This window comes from Gorilla gorilla, chromosome 1 (genome assembly GCF_029281585.2).
Source record: "Gorilla gorilla gorilla isolate KB3781 chromosome 1, NHGRI_mGorGor1-v2.1_pri, whole genome shotgun sequence".
NCBI lineage: Eukaryota > Metazoa > Chordata > Mammalia > Primates > Hominidae > Gorilla > Gorilla gorilla.
The window spans coordinates 165,364,652-165,381,712 of NC_073224.2; the positions used below are offsets into that span (position 1 = coordinate 165,364,652).

Consider the following 17,061-nt stretch of genomic DNA (forward strand, 5'->3'; position numbering starts at 1 on the left):
AAGGAGCAAGGTTTCTGTTTTCTTGTAGAACATTGCCTGGCACATAGGAAGTTCTCAATATGTATTTAGTGGACAAATGAATCTATGTAAGTTGTAAGGAAAGTGAGGACAACTCAGAACCTCAGTTATGAGGAGGGAGAGCAGAATTTATCCTGGATTTGCTGGACTGGTGTTGACTTTGGATGTGTGTGTGGCTGGTGCCCTTGGTCAGGCGTATCAAGCTAGCAATCAGGCAGTATAAACAGTGAAGACTGCTGGCATACAAAGCATACACACACACACACACGCGCGCGCGCGCGCCCCATTTTTGTGAGTGTCCCCACAGTGTTCCATAGTTATTTGGTAAATAACTGAATAACATGTGTATTTTCATAAAATAGCATCATGATAAATGTTATAAATAAACTAGGGAAGACTTTGATTGCTACCTTTTGCTTTTGCTTTGTATTCGTATTCTGTGCCTCAGAATATTTTAAGAGGACTCTGAGCTCTAGAGTGGTGGACAAAGTTAAGAATGACCAGTAGAGATAAAAAAACAAGGACAGACTACACATTTCATGAGTTCTGATTTTTGAAAGAGAACAATTTCCTGTCTGTCAGTCTTGAGTGGTAACAGTGGAAAGTCAGCTAAGAGGAGCAATGGTGGGTCCATGGCTGTGGGTACTTCCTGTCTGAAGGCCTTTTAGCAAATAGAAGGGTCTTGGTTTTATTGCAGTCTATCATTACAAAAGAAGCATTTACAAAAACTTGCTACTTACTAGCTAATGGACATTGGGTACTATTGAACCTCTTTGGACCTCTCTTTCTGGATCTCAAAATAGAAGATAATTATTATTTCATAGGATTAAATGAGATGTTTGTAAAGTGCTATGTCATAGTTTGGTTTATAGTAGGTGCATAATCATGATTGGTTTTATCTTTATCATGGTAGCTGTGATATCACTCAATATCACGAGAAAGAAATTACAAGAGAGAAATTTATTAGAATATGCTGTATGTATGATGTCATAGAGGAAAAAAGACTATAAAGAAATAATTATTTTGTTTGATTAGGTTAAATATTTTTCTCATGTAATTTCTACAATTATGTAAGAAGAACAAGTAGAATTATCCCCATTTTACAGTTAAGAAAACAGAGCCTTAAAGAAATTAAATAGCATAACCAAAGTCGAAACTATTAAGTAGCTGAGCTGTGATTGGGACACCAGGGTTTGTCGTACAGGAGAATATGTTATTTTTTCTCAATCTCATGCTGTGTCAAACAAGATTTTAATTATAGTGATGCCAAAAAAGAAAGAAAGAAGCAGTTGTCAATGACATGAAAAGGGAAGAAGGGCCTGGAGAGCTCCTGATTGTGGAAAGAGAAAAGTCAAAGACCTTGCTTAGGACATGGAACAATGGCACCAAACTTGCTGGCTTCGGCCAAGACCTCAGGCAATGAGTGCAGATCTTTTCTTTGCCAAAACAAGCAAAAGCAGGTTCTTATAGCATCACTACCAGAAGGGAATACATGAACAAATGGAATTGGGTAGGAGGCATAGCTGTTTATCAACATGCTTCCAAGATAATTTTTCCCTCCTAATGACAAAGCAAATTTACATATGTGCTCTCAAAGTTTTTTTTAATATAAGTATTTGCTTTATTTCTAAGAGAATAAATAAAATTAGTTTTGAAAATTCTATTTCATAACCCTGAAGCTTTTTTAGCTTTTTTATAGGCAAAGTCTTACCCCCGTGTCTGTGTATGTAAATGAGAGAAAGAAATGAGAGTGAAACTAAATTATAGCATGAGTTTAGGGAGAAATTTGAAAACTGAAATGAGTTTGTATGGGAGGTCAGGTGCCCTGGCCACTTCGAGGCCATTCATTCTTCTGATCTTTCTCCTCTGAAGGACTGACTCAAACTTGAACCAGAGTATATTTCAGCCCTTTGAAATAAAATAATACAATTAATGGAAGCTGCTAAAGAAAGGCAGAGGAGCACTCATTTTTAAAAATTATATGACCAACTCTCAGAGCCAAAAGTAGGAGTCATTTCCATATTCAGATGGTAGATATATTTTTGGAGTTCAGAAGGAGTATAACATTGAGTCCTAGCTAACTATGTAATTAATGAAAGCCATTGATTAAACTGCTAATAAATCAGAGCTGATGTTCTTTTTTTAAAGAAGAAACTTAAGACTCTGAAGGGAAAGGGGAGTTCATAGACCCTAAAGTTTCTGAACGAATACAAGTAAGATGGAGAAGAACTCTCCTTGATTTGCTACATTTTCTACCAGAGAGATGGCATATCCAGATTTTATAAAACGGAGAATAAAGAATGAGTAGCTAGAGTATGTGATTTATTTGAAAAATAGTGGTCATCTGGTGTTTGTCAAGGTATCAGGAGATAAAAGCAAATGGAATTAGACTTCAGGGGCTCTGTTGCTGAAAGGCTTTTTGAGTTTGTTTTTTACTGCTGTGTAGCATCTCTCAAATCTTTGTGGAAACTCTGATATGTCTCTGAGACTATATTTAAAATGCTAAGACCTGTCATGGAAAGCCGGCAGGGCTGGAGGCATGGAGAGAAGAGGATAAGCTCAAAGACAGGTATTTTTTATCTTAAACTCTGCATTAGCTGCTACAGCCATTGGTACAGCTGCCAAATGGAACTGAAAGAAATAAAGAAACAGAAAAAAGAGTAAGGAGTACAGAGAAAACAAAAAAATAAGCAGCATTTAAATGTAGGATATTTTATTTGGAAGTATAAAAAAAAAACAATTACAGACCTAGACCTATTGGTTAGAAAAGCTAGATTGTATTTCTCTGGCCTGTAGCAATGTATGCAGTGATTTTTTATGCTGTCCAGCTTCCTTATTGAGATTCAGTGTGTATGGTACTTTACTGGAAATTGTTAAAACCTTTTTAGGTATTACATAAACCAGCTGTGGCTACCGTAAGTTTCTAGACTGAGAATCTGTAGCACCCTGTCGTCACACTGCCTAGATCTCCCAGAATCTCTTGCCAACTTTGTTCACCCATTTCCCATCTTCTGCTCCCTTCACCTTTTTCAGAGGACTGCCCTGGACTACTGGTGGTGCTTCACCCTCAGACTCAAAGAGCCTGGAAATGCCAGAGAGTTTACATTCCCCCTAGGGTGGCCCATAGCCAATGTCTGACTTTACCGAAGTATGAAAGCCCAGCTCCTGCCTAATATAAATTACATCCTAATATAGCTTACGTGTCAGAAGTGCCCATGGGATCAGGTTGAGGTTGAGATGGGGCTTGAAATAGCTCCCTTGATTGATTTCTGCCCTTCCTTCCGTTGCTTCTGCTACTCCCTTAAGAGTTCTCCTGGAGCACATCTTAAATACTTTTCTCACACATGAATCTTCATCTCAGCTTCTGCTTCTGCAGAGCTCAAAATAAGATAAAATCTCCATCTATGTACACACATACATGCCAGTGTCACCTAAAAATATTTGTCTATGTACTGGCCAAATACACAGATCTTACTGTGTCCATATACCAAGATATACTAGGATGGTGGATAGTACAGTAGACAAAAATTTAAGTTTCATGCACACAGAATACTGTGGTGATAGAATGAAATAAATTTTTTTAAAACAAGGTTTTGTTGAAGAGACAAAGGATTATTCATTTTTTTCTATAACAAAGTGAATATTTATAAAGCGTTTTCAATAAAAAATGGCTTTCAAAAAACAACAAAAACCCAGGGATGGTTGATAGTTAAATGTGATCTATTGAAAATTTCTATATACTCATATATTCCGTTGATTTGATAGGTTTTCCTTATCCTCACAATGATTTAGACCAGGGGTCTAATCCCCGGGCCACGGACTGGTACAGGGTCCATGGCCTATTAGGAACCAGGCTGCACAGCAGGAGGTGAGTGGTGGGGAAGCCAGCGAAGTTTTATCTGTATTTACAGCCACTCCCCATCCCCTATCGCTGGCATTACTGCCTGAGGTCCATCTCCTGTTAGATCAGTGGAAGCATTAGATCCTCATAGGAGCAGAAACCCTATTGTGAACTGCACATGCCAGGGTTCTAGGTTGTGAGCTCCTTACGAGAATCTAATGCCTGATGGTCTGCCACTGTCTCGCATTATCTCCAAATCTGGCCGTCCAGATGCAGGAAAACAAGCTCAGGGCTCCCACTGATTCTATATTATTGTCAGTTGTATAATTACTTCATTATATATTACAATGTAATAATAATGGAAATAACGTGCACAATAAATGTAATGCACTTGAATCATCCCAAAACCATCCCCACTCAACCCCAGTCCATGGAAAAGTTGTCTTCCATGAAACCACTCCCTGGTATAAAAAAGATTGGGGACCACTGAGTAGACTATATGGGAAAAGGGTGTCAGGTCTATATTAAGCTATGTTTTAAAATTTTTAGTATTATTAATTGCTAACATAATTTTTACAATTAAACCAATTGCTTTACAGAACAACAACATCATCACTTTTATTTTTTGTAGATATGAAAACTGCTTCATCAACCTCATCCAGAAGTCACCCTTATTCTAGTGACAGTGAGGATGAATCTGCAGTGGGGGACAGGGAAGCCCACACTGACAGCAGCACAGATGAAAGTGCCAGAAGGTCATCTTCTCAGGAACTGAGTGAAAATGATAAGCCAAGAGAGTCTCACCTTCCAATTGAGGAATCCTTAGAAATTGAAATTGAAGACCAAGAAATAACAAAAGCAGATGTGGAGACCAAGCCGATGCCAATAGAGGAAAGCTTTGAGAATGTTCTTAAAGAAGGAACGGAGAAAGGAACCCAAGAGATTGCAGAGGGTTTATCTGAGAAGTCCGGGAAACATGTTTCTGCAGAAGAAAAGGAAAAGGATAAGAGTAAGCTTTGGGAAGAAAGCACTGCTCAGGTGAAGGACAAAAAGGCAGGTCTCCCTGGGGTGGAGGAAGGTGGTAAGTATGGCCGTTGAGTTGAGCTGCCATCATCCTCATGCACGGAAGCTGATTTTGGTCATTGCATTATGCCAAAGCTTGGGAAATACTAATGTGACAATGCTTTAGGGATTCAAGATTTTTTCCTGTGTCTCTCTTTGTCACATAATCATACATGTATTTTCAGTTTGCTGTTTGCCTTCTCTTGCACTTAAAAAATTACTCGATAATTTCTATCCAGCCTGTTTCCTATTTTTGATAAATTCCCTCCTATGGGAATTCCATCTCAGGAATGAAATAAAGCACAGTATGTGTCTGAAGGCAAGGATGTGTGTGGCTTTTAGAGATTATTTAATACTAGAAATACTATTTGTTTTTAGCTATATATGGAGTTTCAGATATATAGCTAATGTTAATAGGTGCTTACTACGTTCCAGGCATGGTTCTAAACACTTAGATATATTAACTCATCACGTCCTCACAAAAACCCAATCTCCCTCTAAGTTACATTCTATTATCATCATCTCTTTTTTACAGATGAAAAATGAAATGTAGCTTCAAAAGGTTAAATAAGTTACCAAAGATTACACAGCTAAAAGAGGCATTCCTAGGATATGAATTCAGGCAGAGTTGTTCCAGAACTTATAAATATTGCCTATTGCGTCTGTGTAATACAAATTTAGATTTAGATAATAGTGTAAAATTTTCTTACAAGATTCCAAACTTCCCTTTGAGTTCTCTGAAACTGAGTTCCTTTCTGATCCCTGGGGCTCCTGGGTGTGTAAGATTGTTCATTTGACATGGAAAGAGTAAGGAGTGTCAGGATAATCAGGCCCCAGACCTTAGACACATGGAAGGTCTGATGCTTTTCTCAAGTTGAGGAGCACAGTGGAAGGGCTGAGGGGTGTCCTGTGGAGAGCTGGATTACACCTGCCCGACGCTTGCCTCTCACCTAGCCTCCTGTGCCCTGGAACTGGTTCACAGTCCTTTGGTTGCTCTCTCTCATCTGTCTCCCCGGTCAATGCAGGAGCCATTCTTCTTGATTTTAAGATAAAATTTATTTTCACATTTTAATATTACTAAAATTCAGCTGCGTTTTAAAAGCATATGAATACTTTTAGCGTCTATGTTACTTTCAGACCCTTAAAAACTACTGTTAAACCACTGGGGTCTACTTCTAGGAACTGAAGATGTCGAATAGTTATCTATTACTTCAACCAATATTATTAATCTTCTACTATGCACAAGGCACCACAGTCAATAAAAAATGTGTCAGACAGAGTTTCTCTCATAACTTGCTGAGTGGAAGCCTTGGCACACCACCAGACAAAGGTTAGTAGTCCTATGTAAAATAGAGAAGGTACAAAATGCTATGTGGCTTCAAAGGAGAGAAGTCCTGTTTGTTAAAAGACACCTTGAAAGTTTTCATGAAGAATGTATTTGAGAAACTTTAAAGGTTAAATACAATTTTGAAGGTGGGATACAGGAGGATAAAGGTGTTTTAGATAGTGGAGTATAGCAATGCATATGACCTTTGAATAAGTTACCAAAAATCACTCTAGAACAGAGTTTGACAAACTTTGGCCCAGGGGCCAAACCACTACTATTTTGTCTTGTTTTCTAAATAGCCTGCAAGCCAAGAATGATTTTTGTACTTTTAAATAGCCCACAAAATCCTAAGAATTTACAAACTGGGACTTTAGAGATAAAGTTCATCAACCTCTGCCCTAGAATTAAAATGCAAAGACCCTGAACATCTTCAAAAGTATTTTTGTCATATATAAATCAAGATTCTAGCTCAAATATATTTGAAACCCTTTTATAAAATAATTCAAATCTTTGATCTTGAATTTCATTATGAAATTTTCATACATGTAAGGTATCATCTAGAAAATGTGTACAAGCTGACAAGCTGCTAATCAAAAAGGTAGAGGTGTTAAAGGTCAATAGAAACACTAATATTATTTTCATTTTTTAAATTTTCACTTCAGAGAACCAGATTGTTTACCTGAATTTGTGTAAGCAGACATCTTATTGTAAAGTAGGATATACATAATGAGGGTCATAATTAGGCTGTAGAATATCAGAGATGTAGCACTATGATCATGTCACCTGGAAGACAGTAGTTTTTTTTTTCTCTGAGTTTGTAAAATGAAAAGTGTATTGGCTTATTAATTTTCTCAAATATATTGGGAAACCTATGGTCTTGACTTGATAACATCTGTAATTTTAAAACATTTTGTTATCTTTTTATTAAGATGGATTCAACACAAGATGGCAAGGTTTGGGACTGTCTATCTTTGATTTTAATTTTTTTTTTTTTTTTTTTGAGACGGAGTCTCATTCTGTCACCCAGGCTGGAGTGCAGTGGCACAATCTCGGCTCACTGCAACCTCCGCCTCCCGGGTTCAAGCAATTCTCCTGCCCTAACCTCCTGAGTAGCTGAGACTACAGGTGCTCGCCACCACACCTGGCTAATTTTTTGTATTTTTAGTAGAGACGGGGTTTCACCATGTTAGCCAGGATGGTCTCGATCTCTTGACCTCGTGATCCACCCACCTCAGTCTCCCAAAGTGCTGGGATTACAGGTATGAGCCACCATACCCGGCCTGTTTATCTTTGTTAAGCCATAATATATGTGCTATTATTAATTTTTTATTAACAAATAATACAGATGGAATAATATTTAGACAATAGAGAAAAGTAATTTTGAAAAATTACTCATAGGTTTATCACACACAAAAAGATCACTTTTAACATTTGGTCGGGCTCTTTATTTGTCAACTTAGGATTTACAAAGTTTTGTTTTCGTATTTTGTAAAATACATCCTGCTTTATATCTTAACATTATACCGTGATCATTTTTCACATCTTTAATCTTTATGAACATATTTAATCTCTGTGTGTTATGCCATTCTGTGGTTTTCTCATAATTTAGCCATTTCCTTATAGTTGGACATTTATATTTTTTCTTACTTTCACTATTGTTATTAGTACTTTAGTGTCTTATTACTAAGATTATTTCAAATTTATAAACATTTTCTCAAGATAAATTTCAATAAGTATAATTTTTGTTCAAAAGTTATAGATATTTTAAGGTTTTTGATAAACTTTTTTCTCACAAAAATTTGGTTTAAATGTTTAAACATTACCGAACAGAGAAGAATAAAGTGAAAGTGAAAGTCTTTCTTGCCCAACCTTTACTCTTTTTCTCCAGGGATAACGGTGGATAGCAATTTTTTTGTGTGTGCATGATTACAGAAATTATAGGTAGGTAGATAGGTATAGATATATTAATATATATTGCTATATTACAAAGATACATATACATATGTTATTTTATATATAGATGGAAACATACTATACATTTTGTTCTGAGACTTGCTTTTTTTCACTTAACACTGTATCTTGAATGTCTTGTCACATAAGCACACTTCTCTTTTCTTCTTATTCACCTTATCTGTTATTCTTATATTGCCACAGTATTGTATAACTGCACATTTTCTTTAAAATACGTTGCCTTCTGTGTAAGAACTCATAGTTTTGTTCTATTGCTCATCTTCCACAAAAGAACAAAATTTGAGGGTTGTGAAAGCCAGGAAATATAGAGTCAGGGAATATAACGCATAAGACATTAACAGGTAAAACAGAACAAAGACCATGTATAACATTCAGAATGATGTGGAAGGATTAATGCTATCAAAAACCTGAGGCTGAGTAAATTATAACAGTTGGGGGGCTAATGGTTTCTAAATACAAATACTCAGGGAAATGATTCAATAAATTTGTTAATATTTTAAATAATAGATTTAAAAGTCAAAAATATTCTTGAAATTTTTTGTGTGAATTACAATTTCTAAGAAAATTCCACATAAAAGCACAAAATATGCACACATATATATTGTACTTAGATCCCTGACTGGAACTGTAGGTAGAAATGAAAGAGGGCTGAGAGAATGTGTAAATGACCATGTCTCACATTTGTATGGTATTTAATCATTTTTCAGTTAGAATAAAAGCTGTTATTATGTTAAAGAATAATCTATGTTACAAATAAATCTGTGGGCTAAAAATCATATACAATTAATGATGTTTTATAGACTCTAAGCTAACACGATTTAATTTGAATTGTTTTTACTTGAGATCATAGCAGCGGATAAATGAGTAAAGTACAGCCATTGCCTTCATACCTTTTAGGTTGATTGCATAAAATGATATTTTCCTTCTCACTATTTTATAGTATGTCATATTTAATTGGACTTTGTCCAGTCCATCAACAAATCAGATGAATTGAATAAAAGATGTACTGTACACAGTGAAGCAGATAAAGTAAAAGATTATAATTGCTAGCTGCAATCAGACAGTGTTCTTGGGTGTTAATCCAGTATTACAGGGCATAGTGTTATTTTAATGTTTATTTTTCTGTTATTTTCAGCTTAAGCTGTCATGCATTATGACACAATCTTGGCAATATGTTCTAATAGTGGAATAACTCAAGTGCATTAATTTGTAAACTTAATTTAATTTATACATCATAAATATAAATGAAATAAAGAGTAGTGTATTTAATGTAAATTATAATGTCAAATGCATATGGGAATAAGCATTTTCTATTTTTGTATGTGAATCAGGAAAAGTCATAGTGCTTGACCAGGCAATTTGAACTTAAATAATAGTATAACTAAAATGAAATGCAATTTTGTCATCAGGCAGGCAGGATAAAATTGTCCTGATGAAAGAACAAGAAAGTCAAGTGTTATGAGTTGAGGTCTAAATAGAATTTCTGAATGACCTGTGGAAGCATGTGGTTGTTCTAATAGACCTCTTCAGTCCATAAATATTTGCTGAGGATCTGCTTTATGCCACACACTGTTCTCAATGTGAACATAAGAGTCCCTTTCCACATGAATTTTATATTCTAGGAGGGAGATATGCCTGCCAAGTGAAAAATAAGCATGTGATGGGGTATCTGGGCTAAGTAATAGAAGGAAAATAAAGCAGGGTAAAGGGATAATAGAGTGATGGTTTGAGGAAGGGGTAGTATTTTTGGGATGGCCTCTCTAATGATCGGACATCTGAACAGAGATGAATGAAGTGCAGGGGGAGGCCACTCTGTCATCTGCAGAAAGGCCACAGGGAGCAGGGGTCCAGCAAGTGCAATGGCCCCAAATTGGGAGCATAGCTGCTGAATGAAGGAATTGGAAATGAGGCCAGTGTGACAGAGTCTAGTAAACAAGTGAGAGTAGTACAAGATGAGGTCAGAGGAGGAAGCTCATAGATCATAGGGAGGAATTTATTCTGAGTTAGGAAATCTTTCCTCTAGGAAGATGTGAGACCACAATGGCATAATCTGAATGTTTCGAAATGATTATTCTGGCTACTATATGGAGGCTAAACTTTAGCATTCTCTGCAACTGTCTTTGAACAGCTGTGGTCTTCGGTTTGTAATTAATCCTGGTGTTTTGTGGGCCATGCATCAATGTCAAAGATGACAGAAGAACATCTTCACTGTGTAGGTAGATGATGTTAATCATGAATTTTGTCATGGTGAGTTGTTGGGAAGGTAATCGACTGGCTACAGAAAGAATGATGAAAGCACAGGGATACTTTTCAAGGTCACCAGGAACTTGGAATAAGTTGGGCATATCTTTATGGTGTTTTTATGGCATTCTTTCATTCTTAAAATACAGATGAAAATTCTTGACAAAACCCTCTTCTGATATGCAGTTGCTCAGGATTCTTAACATGTTTTAAGATGGGATCAATTTGGTTTGTTTAAAACAGTATAGGAGAGAGAATGAATTAGATGTCATTGAGAATACACGATAGAGAATGTAAAAGATGTAACGTATACCAAATTAGAGCATTTGTGTTTTGACATTTGAGAACCTGGAAGAAAGAACCGATAATGAAGATTCAAGTAAGCATGAAATAGAATAACCAGTATTTTTGTCTCAGGGCGTAAACCATTTCTTAAAGTTTTATGTATTAGTGGTTCTACTTCTCCTTACCTTTCTACTGCCCAAACCCCTCAGACACTATTGGCTAGAAAATATGTAGCACAGTTGACCTGCTTATCTGAAGTTTCAGTTACTCATGGTTATCCTCAGTCTGAAAATAGGTGAGTACAGTACAGTAAGACAGACAGAGACAGAGAGAAGGAGAGAGAGAGAGAGAGAGAGAGAGAGAGAGAGAAAGAGACCACATCAACATACCTTTTATTGTAGTATATTGTTATAATTTTCTATTTTATTATTAGTTATTGTTGTTAATCTCTTATGTGCTTAATTTATAAATTAAACTTTATTATAAGGAGGCATGTATAGGAAAAAGCATAGTATATATAGAGTTTGATGCTATCTACTGTTTTAAGCATCTGCTAGGGTTGTGGAATGTATATACCCTGCAGATAAGGGGAGACTCCTATATTGTAAAAACAAACAAACAAACAAAACCCCTGAAGCCCCCAAGATATACAGTACATTGAAGTTCTTGGATGATTTCTTGAACTTTCCTTCTTATTCCTCTGCATATTTTCCTCTTCATCTGCTCTGGCCGACAATGACATCTAAAGCTTTACCGTGGAGAACAGGCAACTACAGGACAGAAATACTGTGGCTTTGTTCTGCCCCCTTTTACATTGCTTTAAAGGAGAAAAATGGCCTAGAGGATGTGTAAAATTGTGGGAGGGTCAGGGGAGAAAAGAGAAAGAAAGAAACAAAATAAGCACAGAATTACAAAAAAATCAGAAAAGAGAAAATGCTACCCTGCAACTACGTTTGGCCTGAAAAATTACAACTTTCATCATCATCATTCTAAATATTTTTTTGTTAAATCAAAGTTTATGGTAAAGAATACCTGAAAAATTCCAAAATATTCATTTAAACCACATAAATAATGCTTCAAAATGATTATAAGAATGTTTTTTATTTAGTAAATATTTAATATTTCAATTTGCATCTTGACTAGTAGATATTAAAGTGTCAACTCTTACATCCCACTTGTGATGGCCTGAATTTTCATATGTTATTTGATTTGTTTCCACAAAAGCAGTTGAATTATTGCAGTGAGTTTCTAAGTTTCTACATTAACATAGCAGCAAGTGATATGAAGGCTATAAATCGACTTTTAAGGAGAATGTTAATTAGAAACACTGTGAAATTTACTTCATTTGGTACTATGAATTCAGGTACCTGATTTCTTTGTCCCTGTTCTATTTTAAATGAGGAAGAAAGTATAAAAATAGCAGTTTAAATGTTTTACAAAGTTTAAAAAGTGTGTTTTTGTATCTAAGGAAGGTACCATCCAGATGTCACAAAATCCAAGGAATTTGCTACATGAGGGCAAATTAGAGAAAGACATCAGGAGCTATCTTGTGTTTGTTTCCCACGAGAAAGAGGAGCATCCTCATAGAAGTTGAAAAAGAAATCACCCTAGACTTAAAGGATTAGAAGAGGCTGGAAGCAGGGGTGAGCCATGAGGAAGTAAAAAGCCGGTGTGCTGGCCTCTAATTGTTCAGTGTTCTCCACTGTTGCCACCACCCCAGGAAAGCTTGCGAGGCAACACCAACAAAAAGTCAGCTACACTGGTGGGTAGAGGGTCTTCTCCCTGAATTCATAGAGGCACTTCCCTAACAAAGAAGATGGCAATGTCAAGACTAGAGTAGCTGTCTAACCAAGCCTGGAAGCTCTTGCAACCACAGAAAAGTAACACAGTGAATTACATTTCTGCTAAGAGGGTTCAAAGGCCCACTTTCCTTTCCTTTCTCCTCTAGCTCTTTGGTCACTGAATTGGAATTGGAAACTTTCGGCTTAATGTTTTTGAGGAAAATCTGCATCCCAATGGGATTTAAGAGCATTCAAGAAGCTATCCACTCTCTTAGTGGAAAATACAAAATGAATAACTCTCATTTGTATTTAAATATAAACATCAGTCCTTTTCATAATATATAAGGACATAGAAAAAATGATTAATATAATTTGGAAGGTTGGTTTATCATGTAACTATTATTCTCCATGTGCCTTTTTTATAGCAGCACAGAGCAGAATTTGTTGAATCCACATTACATGATAACAGTGCAATAAAGCTATAAATTATTTACAAAATATAATTAACTCTCACCAGAAAAATTGAAAATTTAAAAGCAGTACTCTAAATAATTCTTGGATCTAAGAGAAAAAATTCACTGGATAATTAATTAATTGCAATTATTAGTGCCAACAGGTGGTATTTGTAAGGTGACCAATTTCTCACTATAGCCTCAAAGAACCACCCCACTCACACTATAACAACAACAACAACAAAAGTAATAAACCACAATGGAGAAATACTCATAATCAGACTTTAAGAAATGTATAAGAAGGAAAAACCTAACACATGGGCTTAATAAGAAAAATATGCTATTCCACACAAAGCAGATGAAAAAGAAATGTGATAAATGGGAAATCACTCCAACTATTTGAACAGAAGACTAAATATAAAGATGATGATAATTTTTGCCAGATTAAATCCAAAATTTGTTGTAGAACATCTGCAAATCCTAACAATAATAGTTTGGAATTTGAAAAAAATTCATTAATTTGGAAGAAATAGTACTGAGTAATGTGAAATTCTTTGCAATAACAGCAATAACATACGACTATACAGAAAAACAAACTCTGGAAGAAATCTTTGCCAGATGGATATGACAAAACATTTATGTTTGTATGGACATAAAGATGGCAACAATAGCCATTGGGGACTACCAGGCAGGGAAAGTGAAAGGGGGCTGTGGATTGAAAAACTACTTATTGGGTATTATGTTCACTGCATGGGTGATGGGATCATTTGCACACCAAATCTCAGTGACATGTAATTTACTCATGTAGGAAACCTGCATATGTACCCCCTGAATCTAAAATAAAGGCTGGAAAAAATGATTGATGTCTGTAATACATAAAGAGTTCTTACAAATCAATGAAAAGGCAAACATCATAACAGAAGGATGTACATTGTATAGCAGGAAATTCACAAAAGGAAAGCTTGCTACTAATATTGAAAGCTCTATCCTTGCCACCACTTTTCAATTACTAAATTATCAAATAAAGAAAGAATTGGTGGAAATTGTGAAAATAGTGCAGGCACATAGGACTTTCAGTCATTATTGATGACATTGTTCATCATACCTCCTTTTTAAAAGAACATTTAGAAATATGTATAAAAAGCTTCTAAAAATTCATAGCAATTCATATTCCAGGAATGTGTCCTAAGGGAATAGTCATAAATATGTGCAAAAATGATTATAAGTAGTGTTTAAAATAGCTTTATAATCACAATTGAAATAGCTCAATATTTAACAATAGACATTGATGAACCGAAATTTAGTAAGACTTTATTATAATGTTTTATGTGTTATTGAAAAGTCTTTTAAATTTAATGATATGGGAAAATAGTCACAATATATTGCTAAATTAATAAAGTGGGATATTAAGTGCTACCTTTAGTAAGAATCGAGTAAAAAATACTTGGAAATCTATTAAAATGTTAACTAGTAGTCTTCCCTGAGTAGTGAAACTATGATAATTATTTTTTTCTTTGTATCCTTTAGTTTTTTCAAGCTTTGGATAATCTATATAAATACTGTCTCCATATTTAGGGAAAATACAATACATATTATTTAAAATATATTTGTTTTTATACTAAAAAGCTGACATTGTAAAATAAGAATATTTTGATATTTAAAAAAATACCTTAAAGTATCATTATATTATTTGAGTGAAAAAAAAAAGCTGACTTTCTAAGAAATTTTCTGTGTGTGACAATTCCATTTTGCAACTAATGCTGTGAGAACTGACAATCACCTTTGCCTCCAGTGGTCACCTTTATTGACAGGTAAAAGACAGGAGCCTTAGGGGATGAAGGGCTAAATAGAGAGAGGCAACAAAGTGATATGTCACATTGCTGAAATGGGAGTCTCAGCGTGCACAGTCCTCTTTTATTATGGGTGGAATACAGTTGAGGTTAGACACCAGCCAAGTTCTTGCTTTTAAGTTTCAGTTTCAGAAGAACATCTGAGAAAAAACGACCAAGTGAAGCCTTTTCTGGTTTCACACCTAGTAAGTCCTTGATACTTAGGCCAGCATCCCATTCTTGCTGAATCTGAAATAGGCAACACCTAACTATACAGGCTCTCATCTACTTCCGAAGGCTAATCCTCCAGGGGCAAACCAGCAGACGTGGGCAAGTGGTGATAACATCCCTGAGACAGAGGGACTACAAGCTTCACTATCATTTCTGAGTGAGTTTTAATTTTCAGATGATGTTAGTATCGTTTGGCTTCTTATAGTAGTCTTTTGGTTCAGTATCTGCTAATTGCTTAATTATTGTTTATTATTAATATTGTAGACTATATTTTTATACCCTGTGGACTACTTGGAAAAAACTTTGATGTCTTAGCACTGATGGAATGAAGCTTCATGTAATTGCCAAATAAATTTATATGCAAAACCTAAAACATTGCTTATTTGAACTGTCTAGATATACAGTATTCACGTTATTATAGTAAGATGATATTTAACTCATGTATTATGTTTGTCAAGTTTCTAAAATGAAAACTTGATAGTAAATCCAACTATTACATCATTGTCATGAGTCGATATAATCTCTAAACTCTTATTGTAAAAAACTTTTGTTATATTGGATGAATGAGGAAAACTGATGTTCAAATATTTTTAAAAGAGAATATATTTGAACTATATTATTCCCCTTTTTCATTTCTGTTTGTCCTCCTAATATTGTTAAGTCACAATTTTCCCTCCAAAACCAATTTAAGGCAGGTATTTCACTATTCGTTTCCAAATACAGAGGGGTCAGTAAGTAATTACCCCTTAGCAGTTCACTTTAAACTAAGCAAGAAACTGCATTCTAGTTCTGTTTTCTCAAAGTAAAGCCGTTATATCCGTTGTAACAGAATATCGGGGGAGGAGGAAGGAAGGAAGGAAGAAGGAAGGAAGGAAGGAAGGAAGTAGGTAGGTAAAGAAAGAAGGAAGGAAAAGGAAGGGAAGGGAAGGGAAAAAGAAGGGAAAGGAAAGGAAGGGAAGTGAAGGGAAAAAGAAAGGAAAGGAAAGGAAGGAAGGAAGGAAGGAAAAAAGGACAGAAAAGGGGGAAAAAGGAAAGAAAGGAAGAAAGGGAAGGAAAGAAGTTAGTTTCAGAAATACTATGTTCTTACCCCAGAAGACAGATCTAAGTCTAGTTTTATTTGAAATAACTTTTGTTAATAAGGAGGTGATATAATGGTAATGTCAGGGATTTATGGAATTCACGATATGGGTAATCAGATGACAAGCAAGGGATGTAGAAAGGGAATTGTCAGAAACTAAAGACAAATTTAATTGGCTTTACACTTTGGCCTAGAATCATACCACACTCACTGGGTGATGGCACTTAGAAATGCCCATCATCATCATCATCATCATCGTTGCTGTTATTATTAAGTGCCTAGACACTTGCTAATAAGTGGAAGATGAAGATGCTCTCTCTATATTATTTCATTTAATCCTCTCAAGAACCATTGAATAGATAACTCTTTTTGACAGACAGATAAACCAAGGCGCTGGCTTAGGCCAAAGCATTTACTCAATGTGATATGGTTAGTATGTAATATGAGACTTGAATTTAGGTCTCTGTGATCCTGAAGTCTATGCTAGTGACCAACTACAGATAACAGGAATTCAGGAATTTCTACAATAGCTTTTACTGTCAAATTTATAGGAATCATGTAATAGCTTTTTTGCTTCTGTCCGCATGGAGTGAATATTGGGGTCAAATCACTAAAATCTACTAATGGATGAAATGCTCATAGTGTAGTCAGCTCTAGTAGTTTTAGCAATTTAAAAAAGCAGTGATGATCGGTGTCATAAAAGCCATAGCACACGTTCCTAGAAGGGAAAATGCAACTAAACTGTTTTTTTCAATCATTTCATTGCATGTGCATTTGGCAAATCTGTCACTGCTCCTGGCTGCTCTCTCTCTCTTTTTTTAATGCAAGTATTTCTCTGCATGGATTTCTTTACTTCATGATCTTCTGTTGTGTATTGTGTTTTCTTTTTGAAATCATAGCTTGGGAGTTGTTTATGCTTCAGAGATTTTTAAACCAAGGCTACCT

At 35.4% G+C, this 17,061-nt stretch overlaps 1 protein-coding gene and 2 long non-coding RNA genes across 5 annotated transcripts in view; 1 reads left to right on the forward strand and 2 right to left on the reverse strand.

Annotated features, from left to right (window-relative positions):
* The window catches only part of LOC109024797 (uncharacterized), a 31,988-nt gene extending 27,152 nt beyond the window's left edge, over positions 1–4,836 (reverse strand). The window contains exon 1 of the long non-coding RNA XR_002004329.4: positions 4,664–4,836. This is a non-coding gene — a long non-coding RNA (uncharacterized lncRNA). The remainder of the gene's footprint in view (positions 1–4,663) is intronic.
* The window catches only part of ERICH3 (glutamate rich 3), a 105,735-nt gene that overhangs the window by 79,233 nt on the left and 9,441 nt on the right, over positions 1–17,061 (forward strand). For all 3 annotated transcript variants that reach the window (XM_004025985.5, XM_055366566.2, XM_055366610.2), the window contains one exon: positions 4,491–4,940. In XM_004025985.5, coding sequence (XP_004026034.5) covers positions 4,491–4,940 — 450 coding nt within the window. The remainder of the gene's footprint in view (positions 1–4,490; positions 4,941–17,061) is intronic.
* Positions 5,825–15,852, reverse strand: LOC129527785 (uncharacterized). The gene is made up of 3 exons (XR_008672862.2): positions 15,782–15,852; positions 11,402–11,582; positions 5,825–5,957 (listed from the first exon to the last, which is right to left on the reverse strand). It is a non-coding gene; the product is annotated as an uncharacterized lncRNA (long non-coding RNA).